The following is a 25602-nucleotide window of genomic DNA, read 5'->3' as shown; positions in this document are numbered from 1 at the left end:
AAATAAAATAACAATAATAAAAAAATAAATATTAGCTTTCACTGCAATATGTGCAACGATAGATGCACGTCTTCCTCTGCACTCAGAATTTTTTTTTTCTAGTTAGACGACTGGGAAAGTCTGACTGCTCAAACTTTGCTGCCAAGAGGCCCCCTGGGAAAACTCTGACAGTACACAACATACATAAATTAAAAACTTCTCCTTTAAAATTACATGAATGTAAACGATTATTTTTCATATGAATGTGTATAGCAAATGCTTGAATAACCTGCCTACTACACTCTGGAGGGAAGCCAATGAGTTCAGTGGGTTATACACACTGATTTTAAACTAGTTATTAAACTGCGATTGTTATTGCATACTGAAGTGCACGGGTATTATTAAATTGTAGTTGAGGGCCTCACCGGTTCCTTTCGCGCAGAAGTGGGAGTGCCGCAAATTGAGTGACAACCCGGTCTGCATATTATATATATATATATATATATATATATATATATATATATATATATATTGCCCTTATACACAATATGTGCATATCAAAGTTCAGTCATGCTGCAACACCTTGTAATACTTAAAGACTTAACCCCATAACTGAGTAAAAAAAAGAAGCGGTTACACTTCCGTATGATTGCAAACTGTCCTGACAGCACATAACCGTTCAAAGTGTCAATATGAGATTTTGGTGACCGTTTGACTATTAAAAGCACTGTGACAACGGAAACAGTTTAGTTTAAATAAGAAGCTATTACGTTGTATCAAATCCATAATTTAGCAGTCTTCTTAAGAAACTGAAATACGCCAAGGTCGAGAAAGTGTGTTCACGCCACACCGGTAATTTACTTTAGTTTACTGTGATATTTACTGTCCTATTATAACGTCAAGTGCACTTTTTCCTTTGGTTGTACATTGGGAGGGAATGCATATTCATACATGACATAGCACGGGGTGGGTTTTGGGCGTGGCTTGCTACTGCGCATCTGGTGGGGCCCTCAAGTGAAATATCGCCCTAGAAAAACTTTTCCGTTTGCTAATATATAACTTTCTAGTAGCGGGCTTTAGCACCTACTGCATGTCCACAGGAGCCTCAAGGGAATCAAGACTCTATTACCTATGTTAATCCAAGTTGGCACGGCCCACACACGCCCTAATTCTGACGGTGTGCCCCCTAAAGTAAACAAATGCCTAGGTTACACATAGGAACGTAGCTTTCAGTCTCTTAACTCGGAAAACTGAAACAAATCCAAAAATAGACAGTCAAACACACTTTTTTAAAATAATACTTATTAACTTGAAAAGTTGACAGAATAAAAAAAAAATATTAACATACATTTTCTGAAATAAAATGGTCGTATAAGTCTAATTACTGTCTTTATTTATTAAATGTGATCCACACCGTTTCTTCCAAAATCTACAGTTTTTGGAGGAATTACGCAAAGTTTGAATGGAAATCAGAGACAGCCTCAAGCTACATGTAGGACGTCTTACTGGCTGTTTCTCGAACTGTCAAAACCATTCGCGTTTTAGCTGCCTGAACTTCCCTTTTCCAAGCAGACTCCAAAGCAAATATTACCGTTACACTCGTGGAATCCGACCGATACACGTTATGCATGAACTGCTCGTGCAGCCTGATACCGAATTTCAATGACTCCAGGAAGTTTTCTCAAATCTGCTTCCGGGAACAGAGTAGAACAAAGATGGCATCTGCCAAGAGTCAAGGTTGGTTAATGATTTGTATTTGGTTGTTGTCTTCTCGGTTTGGGTGACGGTGCTTGATTTTATGAACTGATGTGTAGCCTTTTCCTGCTTGACGACTCCCGTGTAATATTTTATTATTACTGCACTTTTTCCTTGTGGGGTGGGGGTTGTCAAATAGCTAGGTCATTCCTACCAAACGGGATATTTTTGTATTCCTGTTCTTAATCGTCCCACGAAGAGGTCATCTTATTTAACTGTATGTGTCCACCTTTTGTTATGCCAGTTAGTTTTCGGGCTATCTGTTAACCTTATGGGGTACGAGGTCATTTCTCGTGTATTTCGTGCATTACACACTCAGCAGTTTTCTTATCTCCAAATTGACTCAAAATGTTGCTATCTTTCTCATAATTTATTTGTTTTATTTAACATTTGTTTACCGGGAAAGTCCAAACGAGCAGAGCCCATTTTCAGTGGAGGCCCGGGGAGAAAAAGCTCCATATATAATAGACTACATAACAGTAAATAAAAATAATATAATTACAAATACACAAGTTCCCAGACATTTACACAACAATAATACAAACATAGATTTAAATTAATAAACAGGATAAAAACAGGCATAGAGTGGTAAGTGAAGGTACTTAAATTAGGATAGGGGTCAACACAGTGATATTCTTGTACTCCTAGCCGGCCTTGGGCATAGGCCAACTAGGCAGCTGCTCAAGCAGGGGTGCTTTTCCAGTATTTATTTGCTGTAGGCAGACCAGGATGGGGGCACCGGCTGGTGTGGGGAGGGGCATCGTGGAGCCCTTTTGCCTAGTGCACCAGTTGACCTCTAGCTGAGGTATAGTGAGCTAAGGAACAAGGATAATGGAGACAGGTAGTGTGGGGGATGTACATGTTATGTGTTATATTTTATTTAGAGTAGATGGAATGAAGAAGAAAGGTGGTGGAGGATAGGAGGGCAGAAATTATTAGAAAGTATGTCAGCTACTACAACAGGTTTTGAAAGTTGAGAAGGAGATTAGGGCAAGTTGTGTGTGGCATAATGGGTGAGTATAGGAAAGGATATGATGGAGCCAGGTTACCCAAGGGTGTTTCATGAGTAACGCCATGTGTCTGTTAAATATTGTTTGAGGTGTTTTTTTTTAAATTGGGCTGTATTATTTATTGTTCTAATGGTATGAGGTAATGCATTCCAGATTTTTGCTATGTAGCAGGAAGGTAAGAAGTCACCTGCTGAGTTTAAAGATTTGCTAACTTGCAATATTAGCTTGTTTGGTTGAGCGAAGAGTGTACGGTTATTGGAATATGGGTGAATTAGGTTATGCATGGCAGGGATTTTGTCTGACTGACTGATTAGTTTATGTGCCATAGCTGATTATATGTCAAGAGATGCAGAAATTCTAGCGAGGAGAGTTTTCTAAGATGACAGTGATTGTGTCCTGTGTGAGGAATTTGTGGCAAATATTTTTTATTGTAGCATGTTTCTATCTTATCACAATCCGATTTTTTTCATGTTAGTAAGTATAGGAGAAGCATAGAGGAGTGTTAAGAGAAGTTGGGTTTTTGCAATGGCTAATCTTGAACTATCATTTATTATTTCTATATAGCGTACCCATTTTATTGTGTTTTCTTGATAATTTGTGATATGTGCAGATTGCATCTCATTTTGTTGTCAATTAGGACACCGAGTAGTTTAGTTTTGTGTGACAGGCAACATTTTTCTATTATTGAGTGCAGTGATATGGTGGGGGTCTAGAGGCTTAATGGGTTGTAAAATCATTTGATTGGTTTTATTAGGTTTGAGTATGAGCTGTGAGTTGGCTAACCATTTTTCAATTTCAGGAAATAATTTTTGCATTATGTCTTGAAGAATTTGTTGGATGGATGAAGCTGTGCGTATTAGTGTAGAGTCATCTGCATGCTGAATTAATAAAGCGAGTGGACTGGCAGTGCTAAGTTCATTGGTAAAAATGCTGAAAAGAAGGGGACCAAGGTTGGAGCCCTGTGAAACACTGAGGGTAACTGGGAGTATGGGTTGCCAGGGCTTGTGACCATTTTTCTGCCTGTTGACCCGATAGGAGACACCAGATGGCCTTAGTTTCAGTTTAGCTCGGACAGTCAGTAATTTGTTGTGAGAGGCCGTATCTAAGGCCTTGGACATGTCCAGAAAGACCAATGATACTATTTTATTTGTTTGTTTGTTAACCGGGTTAGTCCAGCTGGGCTTGTGGCCTTTTTTCAGTGGAGACCCGAGGAGAAAAGCTCCAGTACATAGTATAAAATTCAGAAATTCACAGCGTTGCAAAATACAGAAAGTCACCACATTACAAAAGGCAAGATGAGTTACATAGTACAATCTGTACAGAAAGCACATTTTTACAATAAAGTATACATTGTATAACATTTAAGAGGATGTCAGTTTGAGAATATGTGTAAGATGAGCCAGAGGCTTGTATGCATAAAATGTTTAAGAAAGATGTACAGAGAAAAAGGCGCTAATTTACTTGAGGGCCTTACCAGATGCGCAGTAGCAAGCCCCGCCCAAAACCCACCCCCATGATATGTCATTCATGAATATGCATTCCCTCCGAATGTACCATCTGATATCAAAAAAAGAAAACAAGCGCACTGACGTGTAATATAACGATAAGTAAAACGTAATTCCCAGTATTACAATATTGCATTTTCTACTTACCTTATCAAACGGCGATATCTGTTGAATTACAAAACTTGGAAAACAAAAAGTTTTCAGCTTGCATGCTATTCTTGCACCCATTAGCTAAGAAAATCATGCAGTCTAGGGTATTTAAATTTAAACGAGAAGCTTCTTTGTGGAGAAGAAAGGCGTGTCTTGTGAAAATAGTTTCTTGAAATTATTTTTACAGGTAAGTACTAGGTAGCTGCCCATGTGGGTCACTTTTTGCCTAGTTAATTCCCTTTTCAAAGTCAAACACTGTACCTTGTGTTTGTGAAGTAAATACTTCAACCATAATACCAACCCCGAGAATTGGCAACTTATATAGACAGCAATATAGTAATTCTCTGGCATTAGTTTAAAGCGTTACCTGCACATTTTGTAAATATTCATGCCACTCTTGTTTCAGAAATGCAAGTTTGTGCAGTGTAATTGATTGTTTTATTGCTTATCCAGTTTCTTGGAAGTTATCCCAAAGACTTCATTGCTTGGTGCTTCCAATTCCAGTAACCACCGAAAAGCACCTAAAACTATGTTTATTTTAATTTTTATAATTTAAGGTGAATATTTCTAACGACATCCAGCCTGATGGGCAAACGGCAAAAAGCAGCAAAAAAATATTTGAGATCGTATCCTTCTAGTGCTACCGTTTGCCCATCAGGCTGGATGTCGCCTGAAATATTCTCTTTATGTTTCTGCTTCTGTCGTCTACAGTAAGGGTTTATAGTGCATTAATCTTTTGTGTTTTGGAAGTAGTATCTACATTTAATGTACGTTTTCTCACATCATGTATGCACACGCAATTACTTGAAGGCTAATTACATATGCAGACCGGGTTGTCACTCAGTTCGTGACATGCCCACTTCTGCACGAAACAAACTGGTGAGGCCCTCAAGTAAAACATCGCCAGGAAAAATGTGACATTTTGTTAGTTTTGGCAAAGAAAAGTTGATATAGGTGAGGAGTTAATGGTGGGGGTGTTATAGACGGTTTCCCTTCATTATGGTATTGGTTTATTGTATTAGTGAAACTGAGGAGGGCTGTGGTGGTACTGTGACAGGGCTAAAATCCATGTTGTGACTTGGCAAGTAGGTTGAGTTGTAAGATAATGAAGAAGTTGGGTGTGGACACTAAGATTTTGGATAGAGGGAAAAGTATAGCTATTGGTCTGTAGTTTGGGAGCTTGGTGGACAGTCCACCTTTGTGAAGGGGGATTATGCGAGAGATTTTCCAGATTGATGGGACATGTTGTTCTGCAATAAAGCAGTTGATCAAGATTGATATTGTATAGGAAATTCCTTTGGCAGCTATTTTTAGAAAAGCAGTAGGAAAATTGTTGGCAGCTATTACGGTTGATTTTAGTTTCATAAGAAGTGTTTTGATTTTTTTTTTTTTTTTTTTGGGGAATAGGGTTGAAAGAGAAGGAATCATTATTATTAATGTATAGATGACTCTTGGGGGCATTGTGTATTTTTTGTTGGGGCCAGAATACTTTTGATAAAGTATTTGTTGGTTTTCGGCTGTAGTCCCTGATGTGTTGGTATATTAGTTGGGGGAATTTTGCTTGACTGCAGTCCATAGTTTTTGTGTTTTTTTTTTTTATGTATACGTTTGTATAGTAGTTTTGTTTTTGATTTGTTGTTGTTTTTTTTTTTTCTAACTTGTTGATAAGCTAAGCGGTAGGGTTACTTCCAATAGGTTTGCCATGAGGCCCATGCTTTTGTCTCTTAGCTTAAGTAGGGGTTTTGTTTCTTTGGGCAGCCATGGAGTGTAGTTAGATTTAATTTGAATTGTTCTGAGGGGTGCCATACTGTTAAGAATGTTGAGAAATGTACTATTAAAATATTGGTACTTGTGTATTATCGCAACCACACACTGTCAGTATTCAAGGAATTCTGGGCAGCATTCTGTTCTCAGTTAAATAACGTTTTGCTGAGAATGCCATGAATGCTGACAGTAAGTGGTTGTCATAATACATTAGTACTTTTCACCCCCACATCTGTAGAAGTTTGCTTGTTGCATATCTAGACAACACACAAAGAAATATATAAAACGGTAACCTATTAAGTTCCCTACAACATTTAGTCTTCTGTGGTCCAAAAGAAAATGGCAAGTATTTTTTATAAGCTTAGCCCTCCTGCCCATGTACGCTACCAAACATGCCAATCACTAAAGGAAAGCCTGATAAACTGTTTGAAGCTTACAATACAATACAACACAACACATAATACAACACAACACATAAACAGTAATGTGTTATGTTCTCTACACCATTTATTTGATAACAAACAACGCTTAGTCTGGTATTTTTCCGTTCTCGGGGCAACAGTACTAACGCTCTAGTCTTCTGGACGATTTTCATAAACGGTAGCAGATATTCATAAAGTATAAACGGGTAAACCTGTGGGAATCCACAAATATCCAAGTACAGAAACCCGTTGGTAGAAACAGCCAACCTCCTTGAATACACCTTTCTGTAAATCTGTTACCCTTACTGATTTGTGAATCAGTTACCAGTCTGCTGAGCAAGATCACACTTCAATTTAGGTGGGCTTCAGGTCTGCCAACAACAAAATAGAAGCCGGCACTGACCTTTGCTTTGTTCTGTTTCAGAAGGTTAAGAAGGATTTCCACTTTTTCTTCTACATGACAAAGTGAACAAGTACAAAAGGATTTCGTCTGCCATGTCTGCTTTACGGTAACAAGTCACTTGACATTCTTTCTGCCACTGTCGTTTTTTTCACATGATTCCAGCTTAGACTCTGTGTATGAATTGTTTCCCAGCTCCATCCCAAATAAAATAGTGTTCAAACTATTAAGGGCCACTTCTGTTCCTCTTTCGCGTTGTCTTGCGATGAGAATAAAAAGTTAAAGAACTTACTGGTCATTTCGTTCTCTGTGTTGCAGTCTGTATAAGAATAGAATTTGAAGGTGTGTTTTTTAACGGTTAACGAGTTCACACTCCAGTGGTAGTGCTCATTACAACTGTTGCCCTAGTAACGGAAAAGTACCCTTAGTCTTTTATGCTCCAAAAGAAAACTGAAAGTCATTTTAATAAGCCTACCCCTCCCACCTGTGTATGCTACCAAACATGCCAGTCAAACAAGGAAAGCCCAGTACACTGCAAACCTTAAAATATAAACTCTACGACATCTTGATCTTAGTAGTGGAGTTTTCAGTTTCACAGCAGGGTACAACAGTTGTATGTAAGTACTGAAATAGAAGTTATGGTTCTGTTATTTTTGTTTTCTTTTGCTACGCATTGATTTTCTAGTTAATGGCTTTTTTTTAACATGTTTTTAATCTGTCAGAGTTCGCGGCATTCTCGACAATGTTCCAGTAACAGTAAACTAACTTCCAGCCGAGACTGCCTTGATTCTGACAGTGTGTGGTTGAGATAATACATAAGTACCAAAATAGCAGCAGCAGCTAAAGGAAAAGACTTAAGTAGAGGCCAATTACATCTTTGTAGGGTGTCTGTTAGTTATTGGAGGTTGAAATATCTCTTATTGCGGATTTGGTGGTAGGCAGTGTGTTTCATAAGATTGCGATGGGTTTGTTAGTCGGGGTCCAGTCTAGAATAGGCTGTCTGAGTGTTTGTCAATTCTAGTGGGATTTTTGGATAAGTTGAGTAAATCAAAACAGGTTGATATGATTACTAGGATTTTGTGAACTGAAGGCAGTCCAGTCAGTGCTAAAATCCCCCATAGTAATGGTTTCATAGCTAATATTATTGGAAGTAGACTGTAAGATCTGTTCAGTGGTTAGAACATTTTTTTCAGGGCTTATGTAGATTGCTGTTATAGCTATGAATTTGTTGGGGTTGATTTGTAGCTTAGTTGATAGTAGTTCAGCGTCATCTGGGGTAGTTAATAGGTAGGTACTAGGCTGTTGGCCCCAGGGCCTGTATAAGCCTAGCCAAAAAGGTAGCCTAGCTTTCATCACTCAAGAAAATTATTTTCCTGCGCCCCTGTCGAGCAGAGCCACAGAACTGATCCCCGGGGTGAATTTCCTATTTCCCATCCAGTCATCAAGATTTTTCTTGAAGAGTGCTAATGAAGAGCTTTGTTTGATATAGATAGGTAGTTTGTTCCAGAGTATGGGACGTCTCTGGGACAGGAATCTATCCCTCCAGCATGTTCTGTTTATTGTTGTGACAAGGTTTAGGTCCCTAGAGCATGTAGCCCAGAGGGATTGGGATTTCTTTAAGTGGCGCGTGTCTAACAGCTCTGGGTTTGACATCGCCTCTGAGTTGGCAATATGCGACAGAGTAAAGCTGGAGTTTTTTGAGACGGTCTGCGTAGGGCATCTGTTTGAGGCCTGTAATCCTCTTTGTGAAGTATTTATGCGGCCTTTCCAGTTGTTGTCGATGTCTTGTGAGGTACATACCAAAAGGGGCATTGTACTCAATAATGGGTCTAATGAGTGCTGAGTAGAGAAGAACAATGACCTCTTTTTTTTTTTTTTTTTCCTGGATGAGAAACCTTTTGTGATGAGGTGTGACATGAAGAAGCATTTCCTGGCTAATGTGGCAATGTAATTATCAAAGGAGAGACTGCTGTCCACCTGTGTGCCAAGGTCTCTTATCACACTTTCGGTGTTAAGTTAGACTACACCCTATGTGGTAGTTCATGGGTACAAAGTTTTTACCAAAGGGGATGACAGTGCACTTTTTGGCATTGAGCTTAAGGCCATGGCTTTGACACCAGGCATCTGTCTCAGTGAGGCCCTTTTGTAGGATGTCCACATCGTTAGGGGTTTCGATTATGGCTCCTAGTTTGCAGTCATCTGCAAACTTCGTTAGCCAAAGACATTCTGTGTTGGCCCGTACTTCAGAGAAGTAGATAGCAAACATGAGGACCCAGGACTGAACCCTGTAGTACTCCACTTGTCACTGGTCTGAAGTCAGATTTGGAGTCTGCTACTTTCACAGTGTGGGTTCTGTCAGTGAGCCAGTTGGCAACCCATCTTGTGACATAGGGATTTATACCTAGTTTAATGAGTTTATCTATAATTCCAGAGTGGGGGATGATGTCGAAAGCCTTGGTGAGATCTCGATAGGCTGTGTGAACCACCTTACCCTCGTCTACGGCTTTGGTGACTGCTTCAAAGAAGTCTATCAGGTTTAGGAGACATGATCTGCCTTTTACAAACCCAAACTGGGTGGGGTCCAGAGTTTGGAGATTACCAATGTCTTTGTTTATAAGTTCCATGATGATACATTCCATGGCCTTGCAGACCAGGCTCGTCAGGCTAATTGGTGCGGTAGTTCCCTGGGTCCGTGGTGACTCCCCCTTTGTGGAGTAGGATAACTGTCGCTGTGCGCCATTCATTGGGCACAAAGCCTGAGGTGAGGCTATGATTGAACATGGTACTTAGGTGGGGTGCCAGTTCGTTTTGTAGTTCATGTAGAATGCAGCCTGGGATGTTGTCAGGTCCCATGGATGCTGTGTTCTTGGCTTTGGAGAGTGTGTTTTTTACCTGTGCAGCCAAGATTACAGGAACTTTGCATTCTTCCGGTATAGAGATGGGCCCTTTAGGGAGTGAGAGGGGGGTAAAGTTAGCACTGAACCTATCTGGCAGGATGTTGGTAATATCTGTTGGTTCTGTATGTTTAGTGCCATTGTGCTGCAACTCAGAGCAGATCTGAGTGTTGCCATTGAGATTCTTGACATAGCTATAGAATGTTTTGTGGTTGTCCTTAGAATCAGTGGTGAATTTGTTTTCGTAACTAGCTTTGGGGGATTTTATGAGGGATCTCAGCTTCTTACTGAGGCTGATCAGGGAGTTCCTCCAATCATGGGATTTTACTCTTTTTTTTGCAACAGTTTCTTTCTTCTATTGTAGAGTTTGTTTATGGCAGGGGACCACCAGATTGGCTTCCTTTTTTGGAGGATAGCATCTTGTTTCGGTTGGGGATAGCATAATCCATGCACTCGTGTAAGTGCTTATAAAGTGCATTTGTGTAGGATTCAGCAGTTGTACCTGTATTGTCCATCTGCATGGGTGTCGTGAAGTTTGCCACTTCTGTCTTAAGAAGAGTGAAGTTGGCTTTAGAGAAATTTTTTATGGTGGTTTCCCTAATTGGGGGGGGGGGAGCGGGATGTGGATGTTTAGGGTGATTAGCTTGTGATCAGATCTGTCCAATGAGGAATTGACCTCTGGTGTGGAACACCGGTCGCCTATGTTGGTAATGACCAGGTCTAGGATATTGCTGTCCCTGGTGGGGATGTGGATAAGTTGATCCAAGGCGTTGGAATTTATGAATTCCAGAAAACCTTGAGCAAAAGAGTTGGTACATGAGTGTGTTGAGATTGAGTTGTTGAAGTATGAAATTATTTTTCTATAATATGGCCAGTCCACCACCCCTTTTCAGTTTTCTATTAGACCTTAAGATGTTCTAACCAAGGGGGGGGGGTAACTTCATTATCAAAAATGTGTTGTTTTGGCCAAGTCTCAGTGAGAATGATTAAATCTAGTGAGTAAAGGGTGAGGGAAGCATGTTCAGAAGCAGTAAGTTGGATTTTTTATGAGGTATGTTTAAAAAATTTTGGGTTAGAGATTGGATTGGAGGGAAGGTCTTAGGGACATGGTTTAGGTGAATATCCCCACTTATAGTAAGCTTCCTTGCTATATTGATATGTGTAGGAGATTAGTTGTGTGTATATGGTACCTTATTTGAGGGTATCTTTGGAAGTTTGTTGGTTAGTGTTATTTTTTGGTTGTAGAGGTCAGTGAGATTTGGTGTGAAATAAGTAAGGTGATATTACTGTGTGTATGGTTTAGGTTCTATATGTGGTGGAAGCTGTATGTTTATAGAGGTTGTGGAGAGAGGTAAGTTGTGATATGTTGTGGTATGAGCTATACATGAGAGGAGAAGAAAAAGTGTGTTACGTGGTATTAGCATATCGTATACTTACACAAATAGGAATGGTAACAGTTATTATAGGTTTGAGCTAGAAGTGCCAGTGTGTGTTATGCAGTATTAGCATATTGTATACTTACACAGGTAGGAGTGCCAGAGTGTGTTAAGTAGTATTAGCATATCGTATACTTACACAAATAGGAATGGTAACAGTTATTATAGGTTTGAGCTAGAAGTGCCAGCGTGTGTTATGTAGTATTAGCATATCCTGTATTTACACAAATAGGAATAGTAATAGTTATTATAGGTTTGAGCTAGAAGTGCCAGTGTGTTGTGCTTAGGAGCCGACAGGTGAATGACTGAGGGATTTGAACTTAGGGATATGTGAAGAAGAAAGTAGGAGGATTTAGTATTGTATGAGATAATGATGAGGGAGTGGCTTCTAATTGGGATAGTGTAGTTGTGGCTAGTTGATTTGGGGAAGAATGCACCTAGTGGTGGATTATCATGTTAGAGAAGGAGTGGTTAGAGATAAATTTAAGATATTCGGGAGAAGGTGGGTGGGTATGGGGGAGGGCTGGTGCGAGTTTGTGTGAGCACAGAGATGAAAAAAAGAATCTGGTATTTACTCAGCTCAGGTTTTTATAGCTGTATTTGGACCTAATCAGAGGCTGAAGTATGTTATACAGTGATATAAATTTAATTATTTTACTGTTACTCTGAAGACTCACTGGAATAAAGAAGGAATCATGTACCTAAAGTAATTGGGAATATCTTATGCATGGGGTTGGGACACAGTGTAGTTGAACTGGTTGTGGAGGGGGGGGGGCAGCTGGCGTCTCTGGTGACATGCTCCCCAAAGCAAGTGCTCTCCAAAGCAAGCGTTACATATTGCAAGAGAAACGTCTGCCTGGAGTTTGTATCCAAGACGTACTTTGTTACAGGAGAATAACATTTCTCAATGTAGGCTTGTGGTTCTGACCACTGGTGGGTGTCCCCGAGTTTACTGAAATGCACAAGGGAAAATGTGTTTATAATTACGAAAGAAAAAGAATATACTGTAAATAAGTAGAGTACTGGAAAACGGAAATGAAATGTTCAAATAATTAAGGATAAAGCTGTAAGTGAACAGGTTAGTTGCTTCAAAACCTAGTGTTGTTCAAAGAACAAACAGAGTTACAAAGACAGTAAGAGCAGCTAATGTTTAAACATCACTAGTGAGCCCGCATACATGTATCGCGTGACCACCACTAGCGATGTGTAGCTTAAATCCTGTTCATAGTAAGCATAGCAGTTTTGCTAACAACAAAATAATTAATAGTATATTTAAGTGCTCTGCCTCAAGCTTCATGCCCACTGAGTGGTGCACAGCTACAGTTGTCCCACTCCACAAGGGGGGTCCACCTTGGATCCCAGGAACTACCGCCCCATCAGTCTGCTGAGCCTGATCTGCAAGGCCATGGAACTTATTATCATGGAACTTACAAACAAAGACATTGGCAACCTTAAATACTGGACCCCACCCAGTTTGGGTTCGTGAAGGGCCGATCTTGTCTCCTGAACCTGATTGACTTCTTCGAATTAGTCTCCAGAGCCGTGGATGAGGGTAAGACAGTCCACACAGCCTCTCTGGACCTCGCCAAGGCCATTGACACCATCCCCCACTCTGGAATCATAGATAAACTTACTAAGATGGGCATTAATCCCTACGTCACTCGATGGGTTGCCAACTGGCCTACTGACAGAGCCCACACTGTAAAAGTAGCTGATTCCAAATCCAGCTCCAGACAAGTGACAAGTGGAGTACCTCAGGGTTCAGTCCTGGGACCTCTCTTGTTTGGCATCTACTTCTCTGAAGTACAGGCCAACACTAAGGGACTCTGGCTAACAAAGTTCGCAGATGACTGCAAACTGGGAGCCATTCCCCAAATGATGTTAATCCCAATCGATAAAGATACCCTTACAAAACAGATTTACAGAAACCAGAGCCATGGGTGCCAGAGCTCAATCCAAGAAATATATAGTTATCCTATGGGAAAAAAAAATGAAAAAAACGAAGTGAATTAATTATCAGGTGGCAGTACACTAAACACTGAAAGTGTAATAAAAGACTTATGGACACAGGTGGACAGTGGTCTCACCTTCATTAAGCACATCGTCACAACAGTCAGGAAATCCTTCTATGTGGCACACCTCATCACTAAGGGTGTCCGGTTAAAAAGAAAAAGGAGGTCATTAACTCCTCCCTATTCCCCGCCAGGATATTAATAGAAATGCCCCATTTGGTATGTACCTCCTCTCTCCCAAGCAACAACAACTAAAAGGCCGCAAAGTCTAACACAAAAAGATCACAGGCCTAAAACAGATGCCCCAATGCTGGTCTGTAATAAACTCCCAGCTGTACTTGTTGCATATATATCGTCTTCAGGCGATCTCTGCTAAACATACAGGCCATACAAGGCCACGTGTTGCTGGTTGTTATGGGAAATAAATCCTAATCCCATACATGTTCCAGGCATCTAAACCTTGTCATGTCAATAAACAAAACAACATGGAGAGCTGGGAGGATTCTGACCCAGACTAGACCTTGTGGAATGTCAGTGTCAATAAGAGAAGCTCTTTGCCTCTCTCTTAGAAAGAAACTTGATGATGATTGATGAGATATAGAAAAATTCACCCGGGATCACAGTCAGCCCTCTGCTAGACAGGGGTCCAGGGAAGTAAATAGTGTGGGAAGAAATAGCCAGGGAATTGTTATGGCTAGGCTTGTATAGGCCCTAGGGCCGATAGCCTAGTACCAACCTATACACCATTAGCACTATATTGCCATTTTCCACATATAGTAGTGAAAACCAAAATAAAAATGCAGTCAGTTGCATTTAATTTTATAATGCACTGAAAAATACTTTTGATTTTGGGAGAAAAGGTTCTAGATTGTACTTATTTGAGAATTATTAAAGTTGTAGATTTTTACTTCACTTTCTCAGTTTTCCACTGTATGATTCTGAAGGAAATAAGTTGAGAGCTATGGGAACTGTGTACTTTAATTCTGCTGACACCTTCGTTCTGTATCCTATGTTTCTCTTTGCTTGAATAGCCTGACACTTGATTGTTATAATTTATTTTAATTTTTTTATATATATAACTTTCTTCCCCTTTCTGTGCATTGCCCCCTGCCATATGTATTAGTTTGCAGTGTGAACAACTAATTGGATAAAGTTTGACTATCAGATTGTGCACAAGTCTTCCCACTTTTAGTAGGTTTGTGGGGCATTGATCAGAAACACAGGTTTAAAAAGTGAGTGGCAAAAAATGATGCAAAAGTAGATGAAAGTTATTAAAATGTCGTGTAAAATATATAGGCATTAATGAAACGGATATTGTAAAAAGCTGCCCCATAGAGTCTTGTTTGTTTTTGCTTTTGACAAAGGGGATGTAAGTAATGGGTTGTCTTTCTTTAAATTGGTGGTGCTAGCAGTATGTTGGTTATATACTGTGGGTTTTAGTTTACTGACGGTGTGAAAGTCAGGTAGTGGGAAGAGATTCATGAACTCACCTTAAGGGTTAGGCAAACCTGAGAATAGGAGTATTCTTCCAAGAGTATATGCATCATATAAAGAGGTATGTTAAGCTTGAAGATAGACAAGTGCATCCAAAATAGGGACGGCTGAGAGGCTTGGTTATACCACCAATCATAATTTACAGGTGTGTCATTTTAGTGTGTGTGTATGTATGTTTCTTCTCTCAACATATCTGCCTAAATTGTCTACATATATTACTCTCTCTGCGGTTAGTACCTATGCTCATAAATGCATCTTTGTTGTTCTGTGCCATAATGTTACTCTGAATTTTTTTTATTCTAGGCATCACTACATTTCTTGTAAATAACGTAAGGCTAACCAAATTTCTTAAACATATTGGTACTGCATTCTCAAAATACAGTATATATTTATATTGTATATTTCTCTCTGTTTTTGTACTGTTAAATATTTCACAACTTGAATTGTTATCCTGGAGATTTTCTCCTCTGGTGTCTACTGAAAAGGGGCTCTTTGGGTCCAGTCGGACTAACCCAGTTAACAATCACAAAAAATGAATCAACAACTAAATTTTCTTTTATCTTCTGTAACGCAGACCTTTTGGGATTTATTGGTCATCTGTGCTGCTGTTGACTAATTCAGTCTTGTAGGAACATTTTCTTCATTTTACACTGAATATTTTATTTATTTATTTATTTATTGACATTTGGGGAAGTCCGACTGGATAGGATCACATTTCAGCAGAGCCCTGGTGAGAAAAGCTCCAAAGTATCAAGGAAACGTTGATGTATAGATAAAAACTGAATGAAACAATACCGGCTTGCTGGATTTCGGCAATTAAGGTTCCACAGATCCTCTGATAAAAAATCACTTCTATTTATTTCACGACAACACTTCACACAGGTCTACATGCAACGAAATAACATCACCATAAAACAAAAAAACACAAGTTTTATGTTATTCTTGTATATGCTATTCATAATATGCATATTCTCCCATTCTAACATTACTAGGTTCGCAAATATGGGTGCACATGATGCACCCATGGCCCTCCTTTTCTGTCTATATATCTCACCTTCAAATAATATATAATTGTAGTCTAAAATTAATGACATCATATCCATAACAGTTACTATTTTGTCCCAAGGTAACTCTGAATATGTTCTCAAGCTGTTGCAAAAAAATTCCAGTCCTTCTTCCTTGGGTATACTAGAAAATAAATCACAGACATCTATCGTCACAAATAAATACTCTTTGTTACATATCTGTGGAGTCAATTTTCTTAAAAAGTCCCAAGAATCTATCATCAAATGTGGTATGTTTTTGTAAATATTTTTCACCCATTTGTCTATGGTGTGCCCTATATTGAATGTCTTTGATTGTGATCCTGATATAATGGGCCTGAAGGGGGGATTGGATATGGATTTGTGTATCTTCGGAATGCCCACAATATGGGCCATAATAGGATATTCTGTCCTTATAAAATCGTAAACTTCTTTTGTTATTCTATTATCTAAAAGGTATTCTTCTATGTATAAATCAATACGTCTATATCCTATGTTCACTTGGTTCCACGATATAGTTTCGTAATTGTCTGATACATTTAATATGCTAAGTATAGCTGCTTTATACTCATGTTGTGGGTATATTACCACCCCTCCCCCTTTGTCTGGTCTCATTATCCTGAATTCTGTGTTCATAATAAGGTTGTTCAAACAGTCTCTCTCTTTTGTGTTTAAATTGTCTTTTATTTCATTACAGAAATTTTTCTTCTTTCTGACATTCCTGTTAAACTTGTATATTTCATGGCATGCCATACTCTCATATTGATTTATGATGGGGTTGCTTGGCGGAATGTAGCAACTCTTTTTCTTTAATGTCCTTGCTGTTTCCGGTACTTCCAATACATTTTCTTCGAATTGCATGGCTAGATTCAACTTCCTGCAAAAAAACTTCACATCTTTGATGCTCTCTACTAGTTTGAAGCTAGAATTGGGTATAAATTTCATGCCTTTGGCCAACAAAGTGTAAAACTCTTCCTTTACTATGTATTTTGTATAATTATATACATTAAAACCTCTGAAAGTGCTCATAATCTGCATATTGTGGGATATCTCTTTGTTACAAGTTTCTTCATGCTTGGGAGATTCTGTACAATATTCTTGCAAAACCTCCTTGCATGTGCTTCCATGTACTTTAGTTTTTTCTCTATCTATTATGTCTTTTTGTATGTATTCTGATGATATTGGGTCTTCCTGTATATTGGATGATATCTTCCCCCCTGAAAATTTTCTTTGTAATCATCCCTTCCCTCTCTTTCACTGTACTTCTTTTCAATGTGTGTTGGCTGTCTGTCTGATGGCCAAATATATGCCTTATTAGCTTTATAGGCTTCCACATCCCTATCAAGCTTATCATGTTTTCTGGTATACACATTCTGTGCCTGTTTATCCGCCTGATAGAATTGTTTATTATATAATTCTTTCCAAGTATCAAATTCATTATGTAATAAAATACTCTGATTAATTATTTCTACTTCATGGATCAGATTCGAAATTCTTTCATCATTATATTGTATTATTAAATTCATATATTTAAACCCAAAATCATCAAATAAATTATTAAATTCATACTTTACTTGTTCACTATAAGTTAATCCCATTGGTAATTTAAAAAATCTCATTCCCTTAGGTACAACTTGAATATTAATACATTTGTGGAGATATGCATTGTCCACCTTTAAATTCCTTATAACAGTTTTTTACCAAAATTATAAATCATTTCTTTGATGGAGTTACTACCATTTCCCACTAGGGGTCATGGTGTTTTATATACAGTGTCAAAATCATATTCATTGTTAATAAAATCATTAAAATCATCGTTCACATTTGCTTTTATATTAACTGTGTCTTTATGTCTAATGCCCTTTTTGATATTAGTCTCATTAACAATTCTGGGCTGGTTAGGGCTAGACACTGATTTTTTGTAAAAAGTACCTTTTCTTATGCCCTTGTCTCTGTTACCGGTAGTTGCATAAGTTTTCAGCACCGACAGCTCTTAGGTATCGCTCCGTTCCTCTCATTGTCCCTGCGATCTTGTAACATGCTGAAATCGAATGTAAAATCTTTTTCTGGTGTTATGACAAACTTATCTTCGATTTGTGCCATTTTCAATGATACTCTGCACGTATCCGATAACGAAATGGCAGGACTAGGTTGGCCATTAGGTATGTCAGTATCACTGTTTGAGTTAACTGTTAACATTATTTCTTTTTTGGAGCAACAATGCGAATTGGCATTAGCCTGTTGTACTTGCTCCAAATGTTTATCTGGCGCCACATTGTTTAAATCCATGAGATACTGGAACATGTTGGAGAGTTTCCTCATCTCGGCGTGTAAACCTGTGACTTCGCGCAAGATACGGAAAGTTCATTTGCTTCAGGGTTCTTCTGTGTATCCTCACCGGTCCCAGCCATGCCAGCCAAAGCAACAAGGAAACGTTGATGTATAGATAAAAACTGAATGAAACAATACCGGCTTGCTGGATTTCGGCAATTAAGGTTCCACAGATCCTCTGATAAAAAATCACTTCTATTTATTTCACGACAACACTTCACACAGGTCTGCATGCAACGAAATAACATCACCATAAAACAAAAAAACACAAGTTTTATGTTATTCTTGTATATGCTATTCATAATATGCATATTCTCCCATTCTAACATTACTAGGTTCAGAAATATGGGTGCACATGATGCACCCATGGCCACCTCTTTTTCTGTCTATATATCTCACCTTCAAATAATATATAATTGTAGTCTAAAATTAATGACATCATATCCATAACAGTTACTATTTTGTCCCAAGGTAACTCTGAATATGTTCTCAAGCTGTTGCAAAAAAATTCCAGTCCTTCTTCCTTGGGTATACTAGAAAATAAATCACAGACATCTATCGTCACAAATAAATACTCTTTGTTACATATCTGTGGAGTCAATTTTCTTAAAAAGTCCCAAGAATCTATCATCAAATGTGGTATGTTTTTGTAAATATTTTTCACCCATTTGTCTATGGTGTGCCCTATATTGAATGTCTTTGATTGTGATCCTGATATAATGGGCCTGAAGGGGGGATTGGATATGGATTTGTGTATCTTCGGAATGCCCACAATATGGGCCATAATAGGATATTCTGTCCTTATAAAATCGTAAACTTCTTTTGTTATTCTATTATCTAAAAGGTAATTCTATACATGATGCGGATATATTTCCAGCTGCAGTTAACAATTCCTCAGTAGCTACTGAACTGACTGATACACCTCCACCTAATCAGGAAGCCCTTAATGCTCGCCCTCTAGTACATCCGTCTGGTACCATTCCTAAACACACACTCACAATGACTTCCTCCACTGGTGCTTTTTTACCGTATCTAAAGAAGCAAGTCAACCAATACAACAGAGGAAGATCCCGAAGCAGAGACACTCGCAAAAGGAAGAATTCGGGGGAGCAATATCCTCCAAACAGAAGAAAGATAAACTGACAAATGATATCTTGTTCAATTTTTCTAATGTTCCTCTGGATTCTCATAGTGTCAGTGTTTTGAGCAGAGGTCTTAATTTTATACCAGCTGTAAATGCGAAATTAACAGAAACTCTGATTGATCTGAGAATGTTCTGCAGGAACATAAGTTTGAAGCTTTTCTTTAAGACTAGCACGAATGATAGACTAGACACTCCACATCTACCACACTACAAGGTTAATAGCACTTTTATACCTCCCATGCCTCCACATGTTGAATGCTTCTTGAAAGCTTGTGAGCACCAGTATTATAAAATATTTCAGTATAATAATAAAGAAGGAAGATATTTCAATCTTAGTCCTTGTGAGTTTCAAAGTTTGAGTCATCTTAGGAAAGATTCCAGGGTGGTAATAAAACCAGCAGACAAGGGAGGAGGGGTTGTAGTGCTTGATACCGATGATTATTTAAGGGGTATGTCAGCCTTACTTTCTGAGGAAGAAACTTATACCATTATTCCTCATAGAGAGGTCCTACAGATCATAGATAGGGTGCATGATACTATTTATGACTTACTTATGTGCCGCCAGGTCAGTCAAGAAATATATAATTTTCTTTATATAGAATTTCCTGTAATACCTATCATCAAGGGCCTCCCCAAAATACATAAAAACGTTACACCGATACCATATAGACCTATAGTATCAGGTGACCACTGGGTAACAGCCCACATATCTAAGTTCGTTGAGGATATGTTGAGACCAGTTGTTAATCAGTACCCAACCATACTAAGAGATACTTATGATCTCCTAGATACCATCAAGGACATCGTTAGATATGAGTCAGAAACATACATTTATTACTCTAGATGTCAAAAGTTTATTCACGTCAATACCCAATATTGAGGGGTTAGAGAGTATTAGGCAGCTTTTGAGTAAAGAGTCTTCATATAGTAATGACAGGAACATTCTTATAAGTCAATTACTAGAACTTATTCTTTGTAACAATGTATTTTATTTGTGATAGGTATTATCTACAGAAATGGGGGGTAGCCATGGGCACCCCCTGTGCTAATACCTATGCTAACTTGGTTGTCCTATGGTGGGAGAAACAATTTCTTTTTCCTCATGAGAACTTTAGATATGTCAAACTGTATAGGCGTTTTGTGGATGATATCATTATCATTTGGGAAGGTGACATACCATCTTTTGAGACCTTCCTCAGAAATCTAGAAGTCACTAGCAGTTTCTTAAGATTTACTGTTGAGTCATCCACTACACATATTGATTTTCTAGATGTGACCCTATGTTTTACCCCTGAAGGAGGCATTATTTCAACTCTGTACAGGAAACCTCTGTGGCGCAATTCATTATTAACCTTCGATAGCATGCACCCCAGACATGTGTTCAAGGGAATTGTTAGCAGCCAATTTTTAAGGATTAAGAAACTTTGTAGTAGAGAAGCTGATATCATTAAAGAGGCTTCGACATTAGAAGACCTATTTGTTAACAGGGGCTATGATCCTGGAATGGTTGGAAGTATTAAATATAAAATATTGGGTGATATATTGCATAGTGAATTTTCTATACATAAACCAACAACTCAAGTGACCTTGTATCACAGTAAGAGAAGTCCCATTTTTAGGGACTTAGTTAAATATGTAATTACATACACTAGTGATATCAATAGGATACAGAAGGTTGTTCGTGATAATTGGCACATATTAACTATGGACCCCATAACTAGTAGATTATTAGGGGAATATCCCATCTTTTTGTATAAGAACAGCAAGAATTTGAAAAGGATGCTTTGTATGGATACCTATACCTCTATAGAAGGTCAGAAGGTGCCTTTAATCATTTCGCACAAACAAGGCACCTATCCATGCTATAATTGTAAAAGGTGCAGCTATATCACGAAGGAACAACCCTTTGAACATCCAACCATGGATTATGTCTTTATACCACGCTTTTTTGCCAATTGCAATTCTAGCAATGTTATATATCTTGCTACATGTATTAAATGTACAACGTTCTATGTAGGTTTAACTAAAAGAAAACTACGTGAACGTATTTATAACCACCTTTATGATATTAGAAAGAAGGTGGAAACTAATGCATTGGCAAAGCATGTCATAGAATATCCATCACATTCCTTCACCTTCAGGATTTTGCAATTGGTGAATGACAGTAATAGAGGAGGTAACAAGGAGAACAATTTAGCTACTTCTGAATTACAATGGATTCTAAAATTAGGGGCCCATCTAGCACCAGGGATTAATAGTTCTGTATCCCTGAAACCAGTGCTATTGTCTCGATGATAGCATACCATGTTCAGCTTCTAAGCATTAGTAGGGAGAGAACCATACATTAAGTTATCATTGGTGAGATCTCTCCAATAAATTCTGCCTCCAATATATACTATGTTATGTATGCATGTGTTTCAATGTTTCCTCACATTGATTTTGGTCATTTATTCATCTTTCTGGATTCAGTGATTTGGTTTTATGTATGTACATTCTAGTACTATTTTAATATCCATAGCAATTGCAAAGGATTTCATCATGGTGTTTAACTTTCACAGTTCTTAAAATGTTTATTTTTAATACTTTTATTGTTTCCAGTATGTTGTTTGAGTTCTAGTCAGGCATTACATTGATAAGCCGTCCCCCCCTTTTTGCTTTTAGCCATCATTGTTGTTTTTTAAATGTAAATTTATGATATATATGACCCACATCATGGCATGTCCTTGTTGCTTACAAGAACTTCATGGTCATCTCATAGGCATGCCCTCAGACCATGTAATAATCTGTTTGTTGAACTTCACCTCTGATTCTATCATGTGGGTAGATGTTTGTGAATACTAGAGATTCTTTACACGGAAGATGTATTATTTAGATCTGAGGATAACCGCAGAAATATATGTGATATATACATTTCAATACTTACACTCGTATATAGTAAGCATCCAAGGTTAAGCATAGAAACCATTTATTTTAGGAGGGTGTGTTTCACTGGTGCTAAACATTACAGCTCATCTTAGAACTGATGGAAGAATTGACTGTTTCAATACTGTTGCCTTTAATGCTCTGATCTGTCAATCACAGCGCTATGGCGTCAGGACGTTGCTTAGTAGTTTAACGCTTGAACATCAGCTCCATGTCGCTATGTATAGTAAGCTGAATGATGTTATATGTAAGAATTTTTGATTTTTAGTTTATATAAGAATTGATTTTATTCATATACATGACATCGTGTATAAGTTTTTTATTTTTATTTTTTTTTTTGTTTTTATCGTGTTGATTGTAAGTACCCAAGCGAGATAAGCTCCAACGCTATATGTAGACTGTAAAATGCTCAAGCTTTAGAATGTTTGAACTTTGTTTGACTAACAAGTTCATATTTTTTGGGGTTAATGGTTTAGTCCTCACTATAATGGATGAATTCAATTGATTGTTTTGATCATTATGACATATATATCGGGGTCTGTTTAACCTGCATTTTTTAACATGATTTCGAAAGTGTCTCATAGAGATATAACTTATGCATACTGTTTTTAAGGTTTGTGAATGTGATTTTCAACTATGCTTGACGGGATGGTTTTCAATGTAATGTTGGTTCGTTTGCGAACACAGCACATTTTCCACATTCACAGTATGTTTTTATATTTTTATGTTTCTAATGTTGATGCATATATAATGCAACAGTTGCTTAGCAGCAAATTCACTAATTGATTAAGTGGTTTGGTTAATTGTTTGATGTTCCCGCCTAGTGCGGTATAAATGTTGGATCCTTACTTGGCATTAATGAAATCTGAAGAAGGTTGGTTGAAGCGCTTATTCCTTTTTCTGTTCCCGTTTTTGTTCTTCATTAAAAGACTACTTTTTTACAACGAAGTGACATCTTTTTATGCCAGCACAAGTGTTGCAGCTCTGCATGCGGTTTTTGGATGGTTCTGTTTAACAATTTGGTGACTCACCATTGCTAGTTCAAACAGCTGAAGTTATAAGAACAATTTATTGAATTGTCCTAAGTGGCTGGTTCACCACTTTTGTTTTATATTGTTGGGCTTCGTTTTTGGTGAGTGAACCACTTGACAAGTTTTACCGACTTCTTCATTGGTATTCTTCTATGTATAAATCAATACGTCTATATCCTATGTTCACTTGGTTCCACGATATAGTTTCGTAATTGTCTGATACATTTAATATGCTAAGTATAGCTGCTTTATACTCATGTTGTGGGTATATTACCACCCCTCCCCCTTTGTCTGGTCTCATTATCCTGAATTCTGTGTTCATAATAAGGTTGTTCAAACAGTCTCTCTCTTTTGTGTTTAAATTGTCTTTTATTTCATTACAGAAATTTTTCTTCTTTCTGACATTCCTGTTAAACTTGTATATTTCATGGCATGCCATACTCTCATATTGATTTATGATGGGGTTGCTTGGCGGAATGTAGCAACTCTTTTCTTTAATGTCCTTGCTGTTTCCGGTACTTCCAATATATTTTCTTCGAATTGCATGGCTAGATTCAACTTCCTGCAAAAAAACTTCACATCTTTGATGCTCTCTACTAGTTTGAAGCTAGAATTAGGTATAAATTTCATGCCTTTGGCCAACAAAGTGTAAAACTCTTCCTTTACTATGTATTTTGTATAATTATATACATTAAAACCTCTGAAAGTGCTCATAATCTGCATGCTATGAGATATCTCATTGTTACTAGTTTCTTCATGCTTGGGGGATTCTGTACAATTTTCTTGCAAAACCTCCTTGCATGTACTTCCATTTATTTTGGTTTTTTCTCTGTCAATTATGTCTTGTTGAATGTGTTCTGATGATATTGGGTCTTCCTGTATATTGGATGATATCTTCCCCCCTGAAAATTTTCTTTATAATCATCCCCCTCTCTTTCACTGTACTTCTTTTCAATGTGTGTTGGCTTTCTATCTGATGGCCAAATATATGCTTTATTTGCTTTATAGGCTTCCACATCCCTATCAAGCTTATCATGTTTTCTGGTATACACATTCTGTGCCTGTTTATCCGCCTGATAGAATTGTTTATTATATAATTCTTTCCAAGTATCAAATTCATTATGTAATAAAATACTCTGATTAATTATTTCTACTTCATGGATCAGATTCGAAATTCTTTCATCATTATATTGTATTATTAAATTCATATATTTAAACCCAAAATCATCAAATAAATTATTAAATTCATACTTTACTTGTTCACTATAAGTTAATCCCATTGGTAATTTAAAAAATCTCATTCCCTTAGGTACAACTTGAATATTAATACATTTGTGGAGATATGCATTGTCCACCTTTAAATTCCTTATAACAGTTTTTTACCAAAATTATAAATCATTTCTTTGATGGAGTTACTACCATTTCCCACTAGGGGTCGTGGTGTTTTATATACAGTGTCAAAATCATATTCATTGTTAATAAAATCATTAAAATCATCGTTCACATTTGCTTTTATATTAACTGTGTCTTTATCTCTACCTTGAGAACATATTCAGAGTTACCTTGGGACAAAATAGTAACTGTTATGGATATGATGTCATTAATTTTAGACTACAATTATATATTATTTGAAGGTGAGATATATAGACAGAAAAAAGGAGTGGCCATGGGTGCATCATGTGCACCCATATTTGCGAACCTAGTAATGTTAGAATGGGAGAATATGCATATTATGAATAGCATATACAAGAATAACATAAAACTTGTGTTTTTTTGTTTTATGGTGATGTTATTTCGTTGCATGTAGACCTGTGTGAAGTGTTGTCGTGAAATAAATAGAAGTGATTTTTTATCAGAGGATCTGTGGAACCTTAATTGCCGAAATCCAGCAAGCCGGTATTGTTTCATTCAGTTTTTATCTATACATCAACGTTTCCTTGTTGCTTTGGCTGGCATGGCTGGGACCGGTGAGGATACACAGAAGAACCCTGAAGCAAATGAACTTTCCGTACTGCGAGCGGAAGTCACAGGTTTACACGCCGAGATGAGGAAACTCTCCAACATGTTCCAGTATCTCATGGATTTAAACAATGTGGCGCCAGATAAACATTTGGAGCAAGTACAACAGGTACAACAGGCTAATGCCAATTCGCATTGTTGCTCCAAAAAAGAAATAATGTTAACAGTTAACTCAAACAGTGATACTGACATACCTAATGGCCAACCTAGTCCTGCCATTTCGTTATCGGATACGTGCAGAGTATCATTGGAAATGGCACAAATCGAAGATAAGTTTGTCATAACACCAGA

At 37.8% G+C, this 25602-nt stretch overlaps 1 protein-coding gene across 1 annotated transcript in view; it reads left to right on the top strand.

The window, feature by feature from the left end:
- Positions 1–1632: 1632 nt before the first annotated feature.
- The window catches only part of FUNDC2 (FUN14 domain containing 2), a 538500-nt gene continuing 514530 nt past the window's right edge, over positions 1633–25602 (top strand). The window contains exon 1 of the mRNA XM_044057645.1: positions 1633–1716. Within this exon, the coding sequence (XP_043913580.1) occupies positions 1695–1716 (22 nt within the window). The 5' untranslated portion in view covers positions 1633–1694. The remainder of the gene's footprint in view (positions 1717–25602) is intronic.

Source organism: Protopterus annectens, chromosome 15.part0 (genome assembly GCF_019279795.1).
Source record: "Protopterus annectens isolate FY-2018-M chromosome 15.part0, PAN1.0, whole genome shotgun sequence".
NCBI lineage: Eukaryota > Metazoa > Chordata > Ceratodontiformes > Protopteridae > Protopterus > Protopterus annectens.
The sequence above is the reverse complement of the archived record's forward strand: the minus strand, read 5'-3'. Positions and strand labels throughout refer to the sequence as shown.